The sequence below is a fragment of the Bombina bombina genome, chromosome 5, assembly GCF_027579735.1.
Source record: "Bombina bombina isolate aBomBom1 chromosome 5, aBomBom1.pri, whole genome shotgun sequence".
Lineage (NCBI taxonomy): Eukaryota > Metazoa > Chordata > Amphibia > Anura > Bombinatoridae > Bombina > Bombina bombina.
In genome coordinates this window covers 421,832,661-421,851,896 of record NC_069503.1, presented here as the reverse complement: position 1 = coordinate 421,851,896, position 19,236 = coordinate 421,832,661, and the positions used below count along the sequence as shown (strand labels likewise).

Sequence of the window (19,236 nt, the reverse complement as noted above, 5' to 3'; positions counted from 1 at the left end):
GCCGATGACATATTCACCAGGTCTGCATACCAAGTCCTGCGTGGCCATGCAGGAGCTATCAGAATCACGAGGCCTTCTCCTGTTTGATCCTGGCTACAAGCCTGGGAAGGAGAGGAAACGGTGGGAACACATAAGCTAGGTTGAACGACCAAGGCGCCACCAATGCATCCACTAGTGTCGCCTTGGGATCCCTGGATCTGGACCCGTAGCGAGGAACCTTGAAGTTCTGACGAGACGCCATCAGATCCATGTCTGGAATGCCCCATAGTTGAGTTAACTGGGCAAAGACCTCCGGGTGGAGTTCCCACTCCCCCGGATGGAAAGTCTGACGACTCAAATAATCCGCCTCCCAGTTGTCTACTCCTGGGATGTGAATTGCAGATAGATGGCAGGAGTGATCCTCCGCCCATTTGATGATCTTGGATACCTCTCTCATCGCCAAGGAACTCTTTGTTCCCCTCTGATGATTGATGTACGCTACAGTCGTCATATTGTCCGACTGAAATCTTATGAATCTGGCCTTCACTAGTTGAGGCCAAGCCCGGAGTGTATTGAATATCGCTCTCAGTTCCAGAATGTTTATCGGGAGAAGAGACTCTTCCCGAGACCATAGACCCTGAGCTTTCAGGGAGTCCCAGACCGCGCCCCTGCCTAAAAGACTGGCGTCGGTCGTGACAATGACCCACTCTGGTCTGCGGAAACTCATTCCCTGAGACAGGTGATCTTGAGTCAACCACCAACGGAGTGTCTCTGATTAACTGGTCTACTTGAATCTGGGGAGACAAGTCTGCATAATCCCCATTCCACTGTTTGAGCATGCACAGTTGTAATGGTCTTAGATGAATTCGAGCAAAAGGAACCACGTCCATTGTTGCAACCATTAAACCTATTACCTCCATGCACTGAGCTATGGAAGGCTGAGGAATAGATTGAAGAACTTGACGAGCGTTTAGAAGCTTTAACTTTCTGACCTCTGTCAGAAAAATCTTCATTTCTACAGAATCTATTATTGTTCCTAGAAAAGGAACCCTTGTGGACGGGGACAGGGAACTTTTTTCTATGTTCCCTTCCACCCGTGAGACCTGAGAAAAGCTAAAACAATGTCTGTATGAGCCTTTGCTTTGGAAAGGGATGACGCTTGGATTAGAATGTCGTCTAAATAAGGTGCTACAGAAATGCCCCTCGGCCTTAGAACCACTAGAAGGGGCCCTAGCACCTTTGTGAAAATTCTGGGAGCGGTGGCTAAACCGAATGGAAGAGCCACGAACTGGTAATGTTTTTCCAGAAAGGCGAACCTTAGGAACTGATGGTGATCTTTGTGGATAGGAATATGTAGGTACGCATCCTTTAAGTCCACGGTAGTCATATTGACCCTCCTGGATTGTTGGTAAGATCGTCCGAATGGCTTCCATTTTGAATGATGGAACTCTGAGGAATTTGTTTAGGATTTTTAAATCCAGAATTGGCCTGAAAGTTCCCTCTTTTTTGGGAACTACAAACAGGTTTGAGTAAAAACCCAGACCTTGTTCCGCTGCTGGCACTGAGTGTATCACTCCCATCTTTAATAGGTCTCCTACGCAATGTAAGAATGCCTGTCTCTTTATCTGGTCTGAAGATAAGCGAGACATGTGGAACCTTCCCCTTGGAGGGAGTTCCTTGAACTCTAGAAGATACCCCTGAGAGACTATTTCTAGTGCCCAGGGATCCGGAACATCTCTTGCCCAAGCCTGAGCAAAGAGAGACAGTCTGCCCCCTACTAGATCCGGTCCCGGATCGAGGGCTAACCCTTCATGCTGTCTTGGTAGCAGCAGCAGGCTTCTTGGCCTGTTTACCCTTGTTCCAGCCTTGCATTGGTTTCCATGCTGGCTTAGGCTGGGAAGCGTTACCCTCTTGTCTAGAGGCTAGACAGTCCGTTCCTGAAATTGCGAAAGGAACAAAAATTAGATTTGTTCTTAGCCTTGAAAGGCCTATCCTGTGGGAGGGCATGGCCCTTTCCCCCAGTGATGTCTGAAATAATCTCCTTCAATTCTGGCCCGAAAAGGGTCTTACCTTTGAAAGGAATATTAAGCAGTTTTGTCTTGGACGACACATCCGCCGACCAAGATTTTAGCCAAAGCGCTCTGCGCGCCACTATTGCAAAACCTGAATTTTTCGCCGCTAATTTAGCCAATTGAAAAGAGGCATCTAAAATAAAGGAATTAGCCAACTTTAGTGCGTGAATTCTGTCCATGACTTCCTCATATGGAGTCTCCTTATGGAGCGAATTTTCTAGTTCCTCGAACCAAAAAGACGCCGCCGTGGTGACAGGAATAATGCATGAAATTGGTTGGAGAAGGAAACCTTGCTGAACAAATATCTTTTTAAGCAACCCTTCCAATTTTTTATCCATAGGATCTTTGAAAGCACAACTGTCCTCAATGGGAATAGTTGTGCGCTTGGCCAACGTAGAAACTGCCCCCTCAACCTTAGGGACTGTTTGCCATGCGTCCCTTCTGGGGTCGACAATGGGGAACATTTTCTAAAATATAGGAGGTGGGACAAAAGGTATACCTGGCTTCTCCCACTCCTTGGTCACTATGTCCGCCACCCTCTTGGTATCCAAAAGGCATCAGCGTGCACAGGGACCTCTAGGAATTTGTCCATTTTGTACAATTTCTCTGGAATCAACAAAGAGTCACAATCATCAAGAGTAGTTAGCACCTCCTTAAGCAGGGCGCGGAGATGTTCTAACTTAAATTTAAATACCACGATATCAGGTTCTTGGCCTCCATACACACAGAACATATGCTATCTGAAGGTATAGACATGTTAGACAGACTTTAGCAGGCTATTAATGCAATAAAACCGTTTTTAAACAAAACCGTTACTGTCTCTTTAAATAATAAAAAGAGTACACTTTATTTCTGAATGTTTGAAAAACTATGAAGCAAATATCCGATCTTTACAAAATTTGCACCCTAGTGTCTTAATGCTTTGAAAGTATTGCACACCAAATTTCAAGTCTCTAACCCCTTAAATGAGCAAACCGGAGCTAATTGTTCAATTTACCAGTTTAAACCCACTACAGTCCCAGCTACAGCCTTTGCTGCAGCTTTTACCTTCCTTGGGGGTTATTCACCACAGAAATAAGCTTTCTTGAAATTGTTTTTATGGCCACAGGACCCTCTCACATGAAGCTGCATGCACTGCTTCCAAAAGTAACTGCGCAACTGAGGCGCGAAAATGAGGCCTCCTCCCTCTGTATACCAGAGTGAAGGGGCCTTCCTGACTAGATTAGATGTCTAAATAACAGCCAGGTGTAATAAAAACGTTCCCAAAAGTGTTTCTAAGTTCACAAAACACTCCAAAAGTCATATAAATATTATATAAATCAATCGATTTAGCCCACAATAGTGTCAACCAGTATAGAGCCCATTTATAAGCCTTCATTCTGTTATGAGTCTAAGAAAATGGCTTACCGATCCCATTAGGGAAAATGACAGTCTTCTAGAATTACTATGTCTTGTTAGAAAAGGGACTAGTCATACCTGGAGCAGAAAAGTCTGCAAACTGTTCCCCCCAACTGAAGTTCTCTGGTTTCAACAGTCCTGCGTGGGAACAGCAATGGATTTTAGTTACTGTTGCTAAAATCATACTCCTCTTTTAACAGAACTCTTCATCACTTTTTGTTGTAGAGTAAATAGTACAAACCGGCACTATTTTAAAATAACAAACTCTTGATAGAAGAAATAAAACTACAACTAACACCACATACTCTTTACCATCCCCGTGGAGATGCTACTTGTTCAGAGCAGGCAAAGAGAATGACTGGGGGGCGGAGCCAGAGGGGGGACTATATGGACAGCTTTTGCTGTGTGCTCCCTTTGCCATTTCCTGTAGGGGAAGAGAATATTCCCACAAGTAAGGATGAAGCCGTGGACCGGACACACCAATGTAGGTGAAATATTGACACTTTGGGCCCAATTTGGACATTTCCACTTAGGGGTGTTCTCACTTTTGTTGCCAACGGTTTAGACATTAATGGCTGTGTGTTGAGTTATTTTGAGGGGACAGCAAATTTACACTGTTATACAGGTTGTACACTCACTACTTTACATTGTAGCAAAGTGTAATTTCTTCAGTGTTATCACATGAAAAGACATAATAAAACATTTACAAAAATGTGAGGGGTGTACTAACTTTTGTGAGATACTGTGTATATATATATATATATATATATATATATATATATATATATATATATATATATATATATACATACATACACACACACACATATATACATATACATACACACACTATTTTTCCCTTCATGTGTTTCCAATTACTTTTTTTTTACAAGTGCAGAGTATAAAATGTATGAGATTTGCTATTTAAGATACTGTTTAATAAATAGCAATGGAGATAGAAAACGTGACTTTAAAAGAGGTTTTGGAAGCAGGAGATACCCACTTGTACAGAAGATTCTGAACAGACTGTGATGCTAGAACAATTTTGCGATGATAACCTTGGCCTACAATGGATTGCACTATTCCCTTCTTGCTTGGTAGACCTTTTGATTCTTGCTCTGAAGTCTACAAAAGAAAAAACAAAACATTAATGACAGATTAATTTGCACCAATAAATAAAAACGCTAGAGAATATAGGATTGTAAAGCTCATTTACAAATGGTTCTATGGTATATAAAAAGGTAAAGATAAAAGAAGGCTACAAAATGAACATTTGATCACATCAGTGTCACTCAGGTGTCCAAATAGAAAGTAAACAAACTGATCCCTGAAGGTCACTGTTTTTCAGGACAGGTTGTAAAGAGGATATGCTATAATGAAATGGAAGAAACTGCAGAAAAAGAACCTCAGGAACAACTGAAATGTCAAACTTATTATGATTACCATACCTGTCTGAGGGGCGCACTTAAAAGGATAGTGAAGTGAAAATTAAGCTTTCATAATTCAGATAGGGCTGCAATTTTAACAACTTGTCAATTTACTTTTAATCATCAAATTTGCTTTGTTCTCTTGCCATTATTTGTTGAAAGCTAAATCTAGGTAGGCTCACCTTTTATCTCAAAACATTTTTACATTTTTTCAGTTACACACTGCTAGTTCATGTGGAGCATTTAGATAACATTGTGCTCACTCCTGTGGAGTTAAACACTGATTGGCTAAAATACCTGTCTGTCAAAAGCACTGAGGCTTAAATACAAGGTAAAAAAGTTAAATACAGAGGTAAAAAGTGCATTAATATAACAGTGTTGGTTATTCAAAAATGGGGAATGGGAAATAAAGGGATTATCTATCTTTTTAAACAATAAAAAAATGTTGGTGTAGACTAATTTTAAACCATATCCTCCATGATGGGGTTAGGCATTAGTTTGCTAAAGCACAATAAAATCAAGAGAGACCTTATAGGATGGCCTTTTAAATGTGACAATAGGTTCTTTTCTCTCATAGCACATAGTATCAAATCATTACTGATTAGAGAGAACCAAAGATCAGCAGCTATAAAACAAATAATAGCAGGCTACGTGCATGGTTTAAACTAGAAATATTATTTGTAACACTTTTTCCTACATACACAAATTACAAAAAAAAGTACAGTATACAATGAGAACAAAACTGGCTGCTTTGTTCAGTTTATTTTACAAAGTGTTACGTTTCTCTGCGGTTTTGCAAACATTGCAGAACATCATAAGTACAAAATGGATTGTCCATTCAACAACTAAATTACATTTTTTGATCACCTGAGTTTTAGGCCTCCCCTTGGTTCCAATGCATTTCATGGAACAGCCTATAAAATGACATATTGCCTGACCTAAACAAAGAGGGAGAACTCTGCTTAACAGAAGTCAAATGACTTGTTCAAGTATGTTAAATTTGTATTTTATTTTGTGGTTCATAAATAATCTGACAACATAGAAAGATTTCTTACATTTTAAAAGGATGCTTGCCAAAATGCTAAATATATACTTGAAATAACAGCAATCACCTGCCAGTAAATTAGTAAATCAATTTAATTTGTATATAAACTATATCAAAATAACTTTAATATCAAATGCTAAACACTTAAACACACAATCTACATTTTAGTTTAAAAAAAAAAAAAAAAAAAAGACTAAAAACTAAAAGAAACAAAAATGTAATGCAATGATTGTAAAGAAAAATGTATCTAATCCTATTTAACAATAATTAAACGTTTAAAAACGGCCAAATTTAACATTTGAAAAATAAAAGCCCATTAAGATAACAAAGGTCATAATAATTACAGGAACATGTGGTTCCGTATCCAGGAGAGATGCCACCCAGGAGGCCATATATAGGACATGCATGTACAATGAGTCATCTTGTCAATCAGACACAACAAACTTAAAATGAGTATCTTTCTTTTAAGGAACCGTTCAGAAAAAAAACACACCAAAAAACACATACAGTAACATATTTCAGTGTTAAACCAAATTTGTTTTACATTTGGGACCCATTCCACCTAACCATAGTCATACGGAGCTTTACAATTAACTAAAGAGCTAAAAAGAAGACAAAAAAGTGTATATATAGATCTCTCTTATTTGGAACAATTATATATTGAAAAGCCAGTCAAACATTCTTTTTACAAGTTAGTATAACATATGTATGAAGAATAATTAAAAAAAAAAAAAAGTTGGTAGCTAAAAGCAAAATTTTAGGAGTCTTTTATGAGTCATTGTCTTAGTGAAAACATTAATAAAAAACAAAATTTATGCTTACCTGATAAATGTATTTATTTCTTTACACAGTGAATCCACGGATCATCATAATTACTGTTGGGAATATCACTCCTGGCCAGCAGGAGGAGGCAAAGAGCACCACAGCAAAGCTGTTACATATCACTCCCCTACCCACAATCCCCCATTTATTCGACCAAAGGGAAAGGAGAGAAAGGAAGTAACACAAGGTGCAGATGTGCCTGGGGTTTATATAAAAAGAAACTGTCTAAATACAGGGCGGGCCGTGGACTCACCGTGTCAAGAAATAAATACATTTATTAGGTAAGAATAAATTTCGTTTTCTTTCTAATGACACGGTGAGTCCACGGATCATAATTACTGTTGGGAACCAATACCCAAGCCAGAGGACACAGATGATAAGACAGGAACCTAAACAGAAGGTACCACAGCTGGAAGAACCTTTCTCCCAAAAGAAGCCTCAGCCGAGGCAAAAGTATCGAATTTAAAAGATTTGGAAAAAGTGTGCAAAGATGACAAAGCTGCAGCCTTGCTAATCTGTTCCACAGAAGCTTCATTTTTGAAGGCCCAGGAAGAAGAAACAGTCCTTGTGGAATGAGCTGTGATTTTCTCAGGGGGTTGCTGCCCAGCAGTCTCCTATGCCAAGTGAATAACGCTCTTCAGCCAAAGGGAAAGTAAAGTAGCCATAGCTTTCTGACCCTTGCGTTTCCCAGAAAAGAAAACAAACAATGCAGAAGACTGACGAAAGTCCTTAGTTGCCTGCAAATACAATTTTAGCGCTTGAACAACATCCAGATTATGTAACAAGCGTTCTTTGTGAGAAGAAGGATTAGGACACAAAGAAGGTACAACGATTTCCTGATTAATATTCTTGACCGAAACCAAACTTGGTACGCAGAACCACCTTATCAGAGTGAAATATAAGATAAGGGGAATCACACTGTAAAGCAGAGAGTTCAGAAACTCTCTGAGCAGAGGTAATAGCAACAAGAAACAAAACTTTCCAAGATAACATCTTATTATCTAAAGAATGCATAAGCTCAAACGGAGCCTGTTGTAAAACTTTAAGAACAAGGTTAAAGGGACACTGAAGCCAAATTTTTTCTTTAGTGATTCAGATAGAGCATGCAATTTTAAGCAACTTTATAATTTACTCCTATTATCAATTTTTCTTCGTTCACTTACTATCTTTATTTGAAAAAGAACGCATCTAAGCTTCTTTTTTGGTTCAGTACTCTGGACAGCACTTTTTATTGGTGGATGAATTTATCCACCAATCAGCAAGAATAACCAAGGTTATTCACCAAAAATGGGCCGGCATCTAAACTTACATTCTTTCATTTCAAATAAAGATACCAAGAGAATGAAGAAAATTTGACAATAGGAGTAAATTAGAAAGTTGCTTAAAATTGCATGCTCTATCTGAATCATGAAAGAAAAAAATTGGGTTTAGTGTCCCTTTAAGACTCCATGGAGGAGTAACTGGTTTAAACACAGGCCGAATTCTAACCAAGGCCTGACAAAATGATTGCACGTCTGGCACATCCGCCAAGCGTTTATGTAACAAAATAGACAATGCCGAAACCTGACCCTTTAGAGTACTTGCCGACAAACCCTTCTCCAGACCATCCTGGAGAAAGGACAAAATCCTAGGAATCCTTACTCTACTCCAAGAGTATCCTTTGGATTCACACCAATACAAAGTATTTACGCCAGATCTTATGGTAAATCCTGCGAGTCACAGGCTTACGAGCCTGATTTAAGGTCTCAATGACCGACTATGAAAATTGACACTTAGATAAAACTAAGCATGCAATCTCCAAGCATTCAGCTTCAGAGAAACGAGATTTGGATGAAGGAAGGGACCCTGAAGTAGAAGGTCCTTCCTCAGAGGCAGTCTCCAAGGTGGAAAGGATGAGATTTAGATGAAACATCCACAGACCAGGACTTCAACCACAAGGCCCTGCGTGCTAGAACTGCAAAACCAGAAAATTTGGCTCCCAGTTTAATAACCTGTAAGGAAGCATCTGTAATGAAGGAATTGGCTAACTTGAAAGCTTTAATCCTGTCCTGATTCTCATCAAAAGGGGTATCCATCTGAAGAGATTCAGACAACACATCAAACCAGTAAGCCGCAGCGCTGGTAACAGCGGCGGTACACACCGCAGTTTGCCATTGTAGACCCTGGTGGACATACATCTTTTTTAGTAAAGCCTCCAATTTTTTATCCATTGAATCTTTAAAAGAACAACTATTCTCTATGGGAATAGTAGTCCTCTTGGCTAAAGTGGAGATCGCTCCTCTACCTTAGGAACCGTCTGCCACGACTCCTTAATAGAATCCGCTATAGGAAACATCTTCTTAAAAATAGGAGATGGAGAAAAGGGAATACCAGGTTTTTCTTGTTCTTGAGCAATAATCTCTGCAGCACGGTCAGGAACCGGAAAAACCTCCACCGCGGAGGGAACATCAAAGTATTTGTTCAATTTACTAGACTTTTTTAGGATTGACTACGACAGTTGTGTCAGTCGTCCAAAGTAGCTAAAACCTCCTTAAGTAATAAGCGAAGGTGTTCCAGCTTAAATCTGAAGGATACCACTTAAGCATTAGAAGAAGGAATTACACTGTCTGAGTCTGAGATTTCTCCCTCAGATGCTACAGACATGTCTTCTTCCTCAGGCTTATGGGAAGGGACACTCTGGATAGCCAGAACTTGATCAGAAACCTTACCGTTTCTTTAAATTTCCTTTTACGCCTTCCCTGCAACATGGGGAAAGCTGACAAGGCCTCAGATACCGCAAGGGATACCTGGGAAGCAATGTCTTGTAGAGAAAATCCTACAGGATTGCAAGAGGAAACACAGGGCACTGTATGTGGAGACTGAAAAAGTTGGGACGCTTGAGGAGAAAGCTGCAGCATATCTGCAACAGGAGACACCTGAACAGCATTTGCCTGGGATAATGGTGCCTCATGGTCAAATATTTTATCTCTATAACTTAAAGTTCTCTCAATGCATGAGGAACAAAAAGGAACTGGGGGTTCCACCTGAGCATCAAAACATATCTGACAAGCAGCAACTAAGCCTAGGATAATGGTTTGAAAAGCCTCTTGATCCATCTTATGTAATAAATAAGGATAAAAAGTGTAAACATTCTTTATTTGAAAATAAATTGTGTCTTTAAATAGAAATGTGTGTTAGTGCAACAAACCAAATAAGACCTCAGGCTACCTATACACCTCAGTAGCTTTACTGAGGTGCCTACATGTCCTGCAGCTCACAGAGTGACTTCCCTTTACAGAAGAAACAATCCCCTTTTCAAATACAGAGCGGTTACAGAACCCTAACTGCTGAAAAAAACGGCTTACAACAGTAATCTCCATGACCAAAAGTTAAGTATAAATACTACTATAAACACACTGAACCACCATAAATCACCTCACAGTTTCAATGCCCAAACTGCCTAAAAGAAACCCCAAACATGAAGGTTTAATAAAGTCCCATATTAAATAAGACAGCTTTTAACTGTAACAAGTGCCAGCAATCTCCTTGTAAAAAAAAAAATTAAAATGGCACTTACCTGAAAGTGCTGCCGGCAGCAGGACAGATCACCTGGTTTGAGAGGGTGCAGCACCTCACATGGACCTGTGAAGAGAGAAAAACTGAGTAAACCTACACAGGTTTTCTAGTTAGGGCAGCAGATTCTTGAGAAAACGCAGTGAGGATTGTACTCAAAAGCCACCACTGCCCTGCTGAAGAGACTGATGTGGACTAGGCTAGACCCCAGAAAGGAACAGAGTAAGCTTACTCTGCTTTAAAAAAAAAAAAAAAAAATTGATTAAAGAAAACTTCTCATCAGACACCTAAACTTCACCTCCTCCTTGCACTACAGGCAAAGAGAATGACTGGGGGATTGTGGGTAGGGGAGCGATATTTAACAGCTTTGCTGTGGTGCTCTTTGCCTCCTCCTGCTGGCCAGGAGTGATATTCCCAACAGTAATTGATGATGATCCGTGAACTCACCGTGTCATTAGAAAGAAATTTATTTTTTGATTACTACTACACCCACCAATACATGGAGCCATACAGCAATTATGGAAGAATACCAAAGTCAGTCAGCCTCAACAAAAGCTAGAATTTATATATATATTCTTTTTAATACAAAAGGAATCTACAAATAGGATAATTACAAAAGGAACATTAAACCCCATTTTTTTCTTTCATGATTGAGATAGAACATACCTTTTTTAACAACTTTCCAATTTCTATTAGCAATTTATTTCATTCTCTTGGTATCCTTTGTTGAAAGAGCAGCAGTGCAATATTGGAAGCTATCTGAAAACATCAGTAATCCAATGACAAGAAGCAGATATGTGCAGCCACCAATCAGCAACTTGCTCCCACCTCCTGAGCCTAGCTAGGCATACTTTTGAACAAAGGACACCAAGAGAATGAAGCAAATTTGATAATAGAAGAAAATTAGAAAGCTGTTTAAAATTGTATGCTCTCAATTATGAAGAAAAAAATTGAGTTTTATGTCCCTTTAAATTCAAAATTAAATTGCTACAAAATGGTTTAAAAGGGACATTCAAATATAAACATAATTTATGCTTACCTGATAAATTTATTTCTCTTGTGGTGTATCCAGTCCACGGATCATCCATTACTTGTGGGATATTCTCCTTCCCAACAGGAAGTTGCAAGAGGATCACCCACAGCAGAGCTGCTATATAGCTCCTCCCCTAACTGCCATATCCAGTCATTCGACCGAAACAAGCCGAGAAAGGAGAAACCATAGGGTGCAGTGGTGACTGTAGTTTAAATTAAAATTTAGACCTGCCTTAAAAAGACAGGGCGGGCCGTGGACTGGATACACCACAAGAGAAATAAATTTATCAGGTAAGCATAAATTATGTTTTCTCTTGTAAGGTGTATCCAGTCCACGGATCATCCATTACTTGTGGGATACCAATACCAAAGCTAAAGTACACGGATGAAGGGAGGGACAAGGCAGGCTTAAATGGAAGAACCACTGCCTGTAGAACCTTTCTCCCAAAAATAGCCTCCGAAGAAGCAAAAGTATCAAATTTGTAAAATTTTGAAAAGGTATGAAGCGAAGACCAAGTCGCCGCCTTGCAAATCTGTTCAACAGAAGCCTCATTCTTAAAGGCCCAGGAGGAAGCCACAGCTCTAGTAGAATGAGCTGTAATTCTTTCAGGGGGCTGAGGTCCAGCAGTCTCATAGGCTAAGCGTATTACACTCCGAAGCCAAAAAGAAAGAGAGGTTGCCGAAGCTTTTTGACCTCTCCTCTGTCCAGAGTAAACAACAAACAGTGTAGATGTTTGGCGAAAATCCTTAGTCGCTTGTAAGTAAAACTTCAAAGCACGGAGCACGTCCAGATTATGTAAAAGACGTTCCTTCTTTGAAGAAGGATTAGGACACAATGATGGAACAACAATCTCTTGATTGATATTCTTGTTAGAAACTACCTTAGGTAAAAACCCAGGTTTTGTACGCAGAACTACTTTATCTGAATGGAAAATCAGATAAGGAGAATCACATTGTAAGGCAGATAACTCAGAGACTCTCCGAGCCGAGGAAATAGCCATCAAAAACAGAACTTTCCAAGATAAAAGTTTAATATCAATGGAATGAAGGGGTTCAAACGGAACCCCTTGAAGAACTTTAAGAACCAAGTTTAAGCTCCATGGGGGAGCAACAGGTTTAAACACAGGCTTAATTCTAACCAAAGCCTGACAAAAAGCTTGAACGTCTGGAACTTCTGCCAGACGCTTGTGCAAAAGAATAGACAGAGCAGAAATCTGTCCCTTTAAAGAACTAGCTGATAATCCTTTTTCCAAACCCTCTTGGAGAAAGTACTTTATCCTAGGAATCCTAACCTTACTCCATGAGTAATTCTTGGATTCACACCAATAAAGATATTTACGCCATATCTTATGATAGATTTTCCTGGTGACAGGCTTTCGTGCCTGTATAAGGGTATCAATGACTGACTCGGAGAAGCCACGCTTTGATAAAATCAAGCGTTCAATCTCCATGCAGTCAGTCTCAGAGAAATTAGATTCGGATGATTGAAAGGACCTTGTAGTAGAAGGTCTTGTCTCAGAGGCAGGGTCCATGGTGGAAAGGATGACATGTCCACTAGGTCTGCATATAACAGGTCCTGCGTGGCCACGCAGGCGCTATCAATATCACCGATGCTCTCTCCTGTTTGATTTTGGCAATCAGTCGAGGGAGCAGAGGAAACGGTGGAAACACATAAGCCAGGTTGAAGAACCAAGGCGCTGCTAGAGCATCTATCAGTGCCGCTTCTGGGTCCCTGGACCTGGATCCGTAACAAGGAAGCTTGGCGTTCTGGCGAGACGCCATGAGATCCAGTTCTGGTTTGCCCCAACGATGAACAAATTGAGCAAACACCTCCGGATGGAGTTCCCACTCCACCCGGATGAAAAGTCTGACGACTTAGAAAATCCGCCTCCCAGTTCTCTACACCTGGGATATGGATTGCTGATAGGTGGCAAGAGTGAGTCTCTGCCCAGCGAGTTATCTTGGAGACTTCTAACATCGCTAGGGAACTCCTGGTTCCCCCTTGATGGTTGATGTAAGCCAGAGTCGTGATGTTGTCCGACTGAAATCTGATGAACCTCAGGGTTGCTAACTGAGGCCAAGCTAGAAGAGCATTGAATATTGCTCTTAACTCCAGAATATTTATTGGGAGGAGTTTCTCCTCCTGAGTCCACGATCCCTGAGCCTTCAGGGAATTCCAGACTGCACCCCAACCTAGAAGGCTGGCATCTGTTGTTACAATTGTCCAATCTGGCCTGCGAAAGGTCATACCTTTGGACAGATGGACCCGAGAAAGCCACCAGAGAAGAGAATCTCTGGTGTCTTGATCCAGATTTAGCAGAGGGGACAAATCTGTGTAATCCCCATTCCACTGACTGAGCATGCATAGTTGCAGCGGTCTGAGGTGTAGGCGCGCAAATGGCACTATGTCCATCGCCGCTACCATCAAGCCGATTACTTCCATACACTGAGCTACCGAAGGGCGCGGAATAGAATGAAGAACACGGCAAGATTTTAGAAGCTTTGATAACCTGGATTCTGTCAGGTAAATCTTCATTTCTACAGAATCTATCAGAGTCCCTAGGAAGGAGACTCTTGTGAGTGGGGATAGAGAACTCTTTTCCTCGTTCACCTTCCACCCATGTGACTTGAGAAATGCCAGAACTATGTCCGTATGTGACTTGGCAATCTGAAAGCTTGACGCCTGTATCAGGATGTCGTCCAGATAAGGGGCCACTGATATACCTCGCGGTCTTAGGACCACCAGAAGCGATTCCAGAACCTTTGTAAAGATTCTTGGAGCTGTAGCTAACCTGAAGGGAAGAGCCACAAATTGGTAATGCCTGTCCAGAAAGGCAAACCTTAGGAACCGATGATGATCTTTGTGAATCGGTATTTGAAGGTAAGCATCCTTCAAATCCACTGTGGCCATGTACTGACCCTCCTTGATTATAGGTAGGATGGTCCGAATAGTTTCCATTTTGAACGATGGAACTCTGAGGAATTTGTTTAAGATCTTTAGATCCAAAATGGGTCTGAAGGTTCCCTCTTTTTTGGGAACCACAAACAGATCTGAATAAAAGCCCTGTCCCTGTTCCGTCTGTGGAACTGGACAGATCACTCCCATAACTAGGAGGTCTTGCACACAGCGTAAGAATGCCTCTTTCTTTATCTGGTTTACAGATAATCTCGAAAGGTGAAATCTCCCTTGAGGAGGGGAAGCTTTGAAGTCCAGAAGATATCCCTGAGATATGATCTCCAACGCCCAGGGATCCTGAACATCTCTTGCCCACGCCTGGGCGAAGAGAGAAAGTCTGCCCCCTACTAGATCCGTTACTGGATAGGGGGGCGTTCCTTCATGCTGTTTTAGAGGCAGCAGCAGGCTTTCTGGCCTGCTTGCCTTTGTTCCAGGACTGGTTAGGTTTCCAGCTCGGCTTGGATTGAGCAAAAGTTCCCTCTTGTTTTGTAGCAGAGGAAGTTGATGCTGCACCTGCCTTGAAATTTCGAAAGGCACGAAAATTAGACTGTTTGGCCCTTGATCTGGCCCTGTCCTGAGGAAGGGTATGACCCTTACCTCCAGTAATGTCAGCAATAATTTCCTTCAAACCAGGCCCGAATAGGGTCTGCCCCTTGAAGGGAATGTTAAGTAATTTAGACTTTGAAGTCACGTCAGCTGACCAAGATTTAAGCCATAGCGCCCTACGAGCCTGGATGGCGAATACAGAATTCTTAGCCGTTAGTTTAGTCAAATGAACAATGGCATCAGAAACAAAAGATTTAGCTAGCTTAAGTGTTCTAAGCTTGTCAAGTATTTCAGTCAATGGAGTAGCTGTCTGAAAGGCCTCTTCCAGAGACTCAAACCAGAACGCCGCAGCAGCAGTGACAGGCGCAATGCATGCAAGGGGCTGCAGGATAAAATCTTGTTGAATAAATATTTCTTAAGGTAACCTTCTAATTTTTTATCCATTGGATCTGAAAAAGCACAACTGTCCTCGACAGGGATAGTGGTACGCTTTGCTAAAGTAGAAACTGCTTCCTCCACCTTAGGAACCGTCTGCCATAAGTCCCGTGTGGTGGCGTCTATTGGAAATTTTTTTCTAAAAATAGGAGGGGGGAAAACGGCACACCGGGTCTATCCCACTCCTTATTAATAATTTTTGTAAACCTTTTAGGAATTGGAAAAACATCAGTACACACCGGCACTGCATAGTATTTATCCAGTCTACACAATTTCTCTGGCACTGCAATTGTGTCACAGTCATTCAGAGCAGCTAATACCTCCCCAAGCAATACACGGAGGTTCTCAAGCTTAAATTTAAAAGTAGAAATATCTGAATCAGGTTTCCTCGAATCAGAAATGTCACCCACAGACTGAAGCTCTCCTTCCTCAGCTTCTGCATATTGTGACGCAGTATCAGACATGGGCCTTAAAGCATCTGCGCGCTCTGTATTACATCTAACCCCAGAGCTATCGCGCTTTCCTCTGAATTCAGGCAGTCTGGCTAATACCGCTGACAGGGTATTATCCATGATTGCCGCCATGTCCTGCAAAGTAATCGCTATGGGCGTCTTTGATGTACTTGGCGCCATTTTAGCGTGAGTCCCTTGAGCGGGAGTCAAAGGGTCCGACACGTGGGGAGAGTTAGTCGGCATAACTTCCTCTGGTGATAATTCTTTTAAAGATAGCAGCTGATCTTTATTGTTTAAAGTGAAATCAATACATTTAGTACACATTCTCCTATGGGGTTCCACCATGGCTTTTAAACATAATGAACAAGGAGTTTCCTCTATGTCAGACATGTTTATACAGACTAGCAATGAGACTAGCAAGCTTGGAAAAACACTTTAATCAAGTTAACAAGAAATATAAAAAAACGTTACTGTGCCTTTAAGAGAAACAAATGTTGCCAAAATTTGAAATAACAGTGAAAAAAGGCAGTTAAACTAAAGAAATTTTTACAGTGTATGTAACAAGTTAGCAGAGCATTGCACCCACTTGCAAATAGATGATTAACCCCTTAATACAAAAAACAGATTAACAAAACGAAAAATACGTTTTTTAAACAGTCATAACAGAAGCCTTTTGAGCCCTTCAGAGATGTCCTATGGCATGCAGGGGACTGCTGAGGGAAGCTGAATGTCACAGTTTGTAATTTTAACTGCACCAACTGTAACTTTTATACTATAACAGTGGAAAGCCTCAGGAAACTGTTTCTAGGCAAAAATAAAGCCAGCCATGTGGAAAAAACTAGGCCCCAATAAGTTTTATCACCAAAGCATATATAAAAACGATTAAACATGCCAGCAAACGTTTTATATTGCACATTAATCAGAATATATACCTCTGATAGCAAGCCTGATACTAGTCGCTATTAAATCACTGTATTTAGGCTTAACTTACATTAATTCGGTATCAGCAGCATTTTCTAGCAATTCCATCCCTAGAAAAACTTAAAACTGCACATACCTTATTGCAGGATACCCTGCACGCTATTCTCCCTCTGAAGTTACCTCACTCCTCAGACATATGTGAGAACAGCAGTGGATCTTAGTTACTTCTGCTAAGATCATAGAAAACGCAGGCAGATTCTTCTTCTAAATGCTGCCTGAGATAAAATAGTACGACTCCGGTACCATTTAAAAACAATAAACTCTTGATTGAAGAAAAAACTAACTATATTACACCACTTTCCTCTTACTACGTCCAGCTATGTTGAGAGTTGCAAGAGAATGACTGGGTATGGCAGTTAGGGGAGGAGCTATATAGCAGCTCTGCTGTGGGTGATCCTCTTGCAACTTCCTGTTGGGAAGGAGAATATCCCACAAGTAATGGATGATCCGTGGACTGGATACACCTTACAAGAGAAAAACACTATACATCATTAGTGTCCATAGGTAAAGACCTGCTCAGGAGCCACAAGAATTGCAGTTCCTAAGCATAACACATCCACATTTGATTTGTGAGTGGGGCAGTGACGCAGAGTGGTGTGTAATAGTGAGATATTACCACCACTGGGGGGGGGGGGGGGGGGTAGGGCACACAGGTGCTACTGGCTGTATCCTGCTAAGGAGCTAAATGTACGACTTTACTAACATGTTTAACCGCTACAAACGAAGAATCAATAATCCCCTTAGTTGAAGGGATATTAAATATAGAACAGTTCTGGATTTTTAACCCTGTCAAATCCATAAAGGGAAATTAAACCCAAGATTTTTTCTTCCATGATTCAGATAGATAATACAATTTTAAACAACTTTCTACTTTACTTCTATTATCAAATTTTATTTGTTCACTTGGTATCATTTGTTGGAAAGCAGGTATGTAAATTTAGGAGCACAATATGGCAGCAGTTTTGCAAGAATGTTATCCATTTGCAATTGCACTAGAGGGCCGCACTATTTTCTGCCATGTAGTGCACCAAACACCAACCTAGGTATCTTCTTCTCTAGGAAAAAAGTTAAGTTGATATTACAAGTAAACTTGAGTCTTTTTTTAAAATTGTATGTTTCGTCTGAACCACAAAAACATTTTTGGGTTTCATATCTCTAACAATTTCTAACTGGCCTCAGCAGTGTGTATAAAAATAAGAACAGGCTTTTTAAACCTAAGGTAACAAATTAATAATATGGCACTCTACATTACCTCATATAAACGCAAGGGGAATGAAAAGCCAACAATTAAAGGAAAAGTAGACTAATAAAAGTATATTGCAACAGTTTTAACTCACATAATTTAAAAAAAAAATGTATTTAAACAATCTCACTGTGATGCCCTGCAATTGTTTTAACCAATAAAGTTTATTTACATAAAACAACTGCAATGACTGAAATAGAACAATAAATACATAACTGTATTCAGTTACTTTATTTGTAGCAACAAATTTTACATCCCTGACTACTGTATAACAGATGATTGGCCCATAGATAGAATTAGTTTGCATGAAGTAATTATTAATATACTTTGATTGACATTGTAAACATCACCATATTTCAAAAGAATGAGGCAGTATCCATACTAATCCATATGTCCCATACAAAATTATTAAAGCTAAACATGTTAGAATTTGACAACAGAAGACAAAACTATAAGGCCATAAACATTATATATTAGGAATGAGCATTTGGATTCTTCGTGAGGATCTGAATGTGGAAGTAGGCGGCTGTTCATGCCGTTCAGATCTCTTTGTAGCCAAATGATTCTAGTAATCACCCTTCAGGAATACAGACAAAAATAAAATAAAAAATAGGGCTGCAACTAACGATTATTTTCAGAATCTATTAAATCGGCCAATAATTTTTTTAATATATTTAAAATAAAATCCACATATTGAGTAGTACAAATATAAACTTCAGACTAAAACTTTACAAGTTTACATTAACACAACTGTTTTTGCAATTTTTAAGCAGCAGAACAAATTTGTATAATTAAGCAAAACAAAACCACTATCTGTTTCAAAAAAGGTAGAACTAGAAAGAGATAGACTATCACTGTTTATAACATTCTGTTATTCACTCTTTCAAAAATTGCATTGAAATGCAAAAATGTCACCATGTCCACATGTTCCTGGCTGAGGCTGGCTCTCTTTTTGCTATTTTACCTGCAGCAAAGAAGAGGCCCCTCAGATGGTGTTGAGGTGCTTGAGATGCATAAGTAGGGTTTTGCCAATTTCACCAAGGTGGGATATTTATCTTTGTTAACTCTCCACCAATGCAAGAAGCCTCTTAACGTAAGCCTGACTTCATTCTAACATACAAATATTTTGAATATCTATATGCAATGGTAATAACAAGCTATATAAGGTTAAGGAAAAAAACATCTAGTCCACTATTTTATATATGTATAATTTGGTACATATTACAATTAATTAAAAAATATAAAAAAACTAAAAAAAGTCAAAAGCACTAAGGACTATATATCAATAACAGGACA

At 40.0% G+C, this 19,236-nt stretch overlaps 1 protein-coding gene across 2 annotated transcripts in view; it reads right to left on the bottom strand.

Annotated features, from left to right (window-relative positions):
• CNOT10 (CCR4-NOT transcription complex subunit 10) overlaps positions 1-19,236 on the bottom strand; it is a 359,909-nt gene that overhangs the window by 212,593 nt on the left and 128,080 nt on the right. For both annotated transcript variants that reach the window (XM_053714260.1, XM_053714259.1), the window contains exon 12: positions 4,453-4,574. In XM_053714260.1, the coding sequence (XP_053570235.1) occupies positions 4,453-4,574 (122 nt within the window). The remainder of the gene's footprint in view (positions 1-4,452; positions 4,575-19,236) is intronic.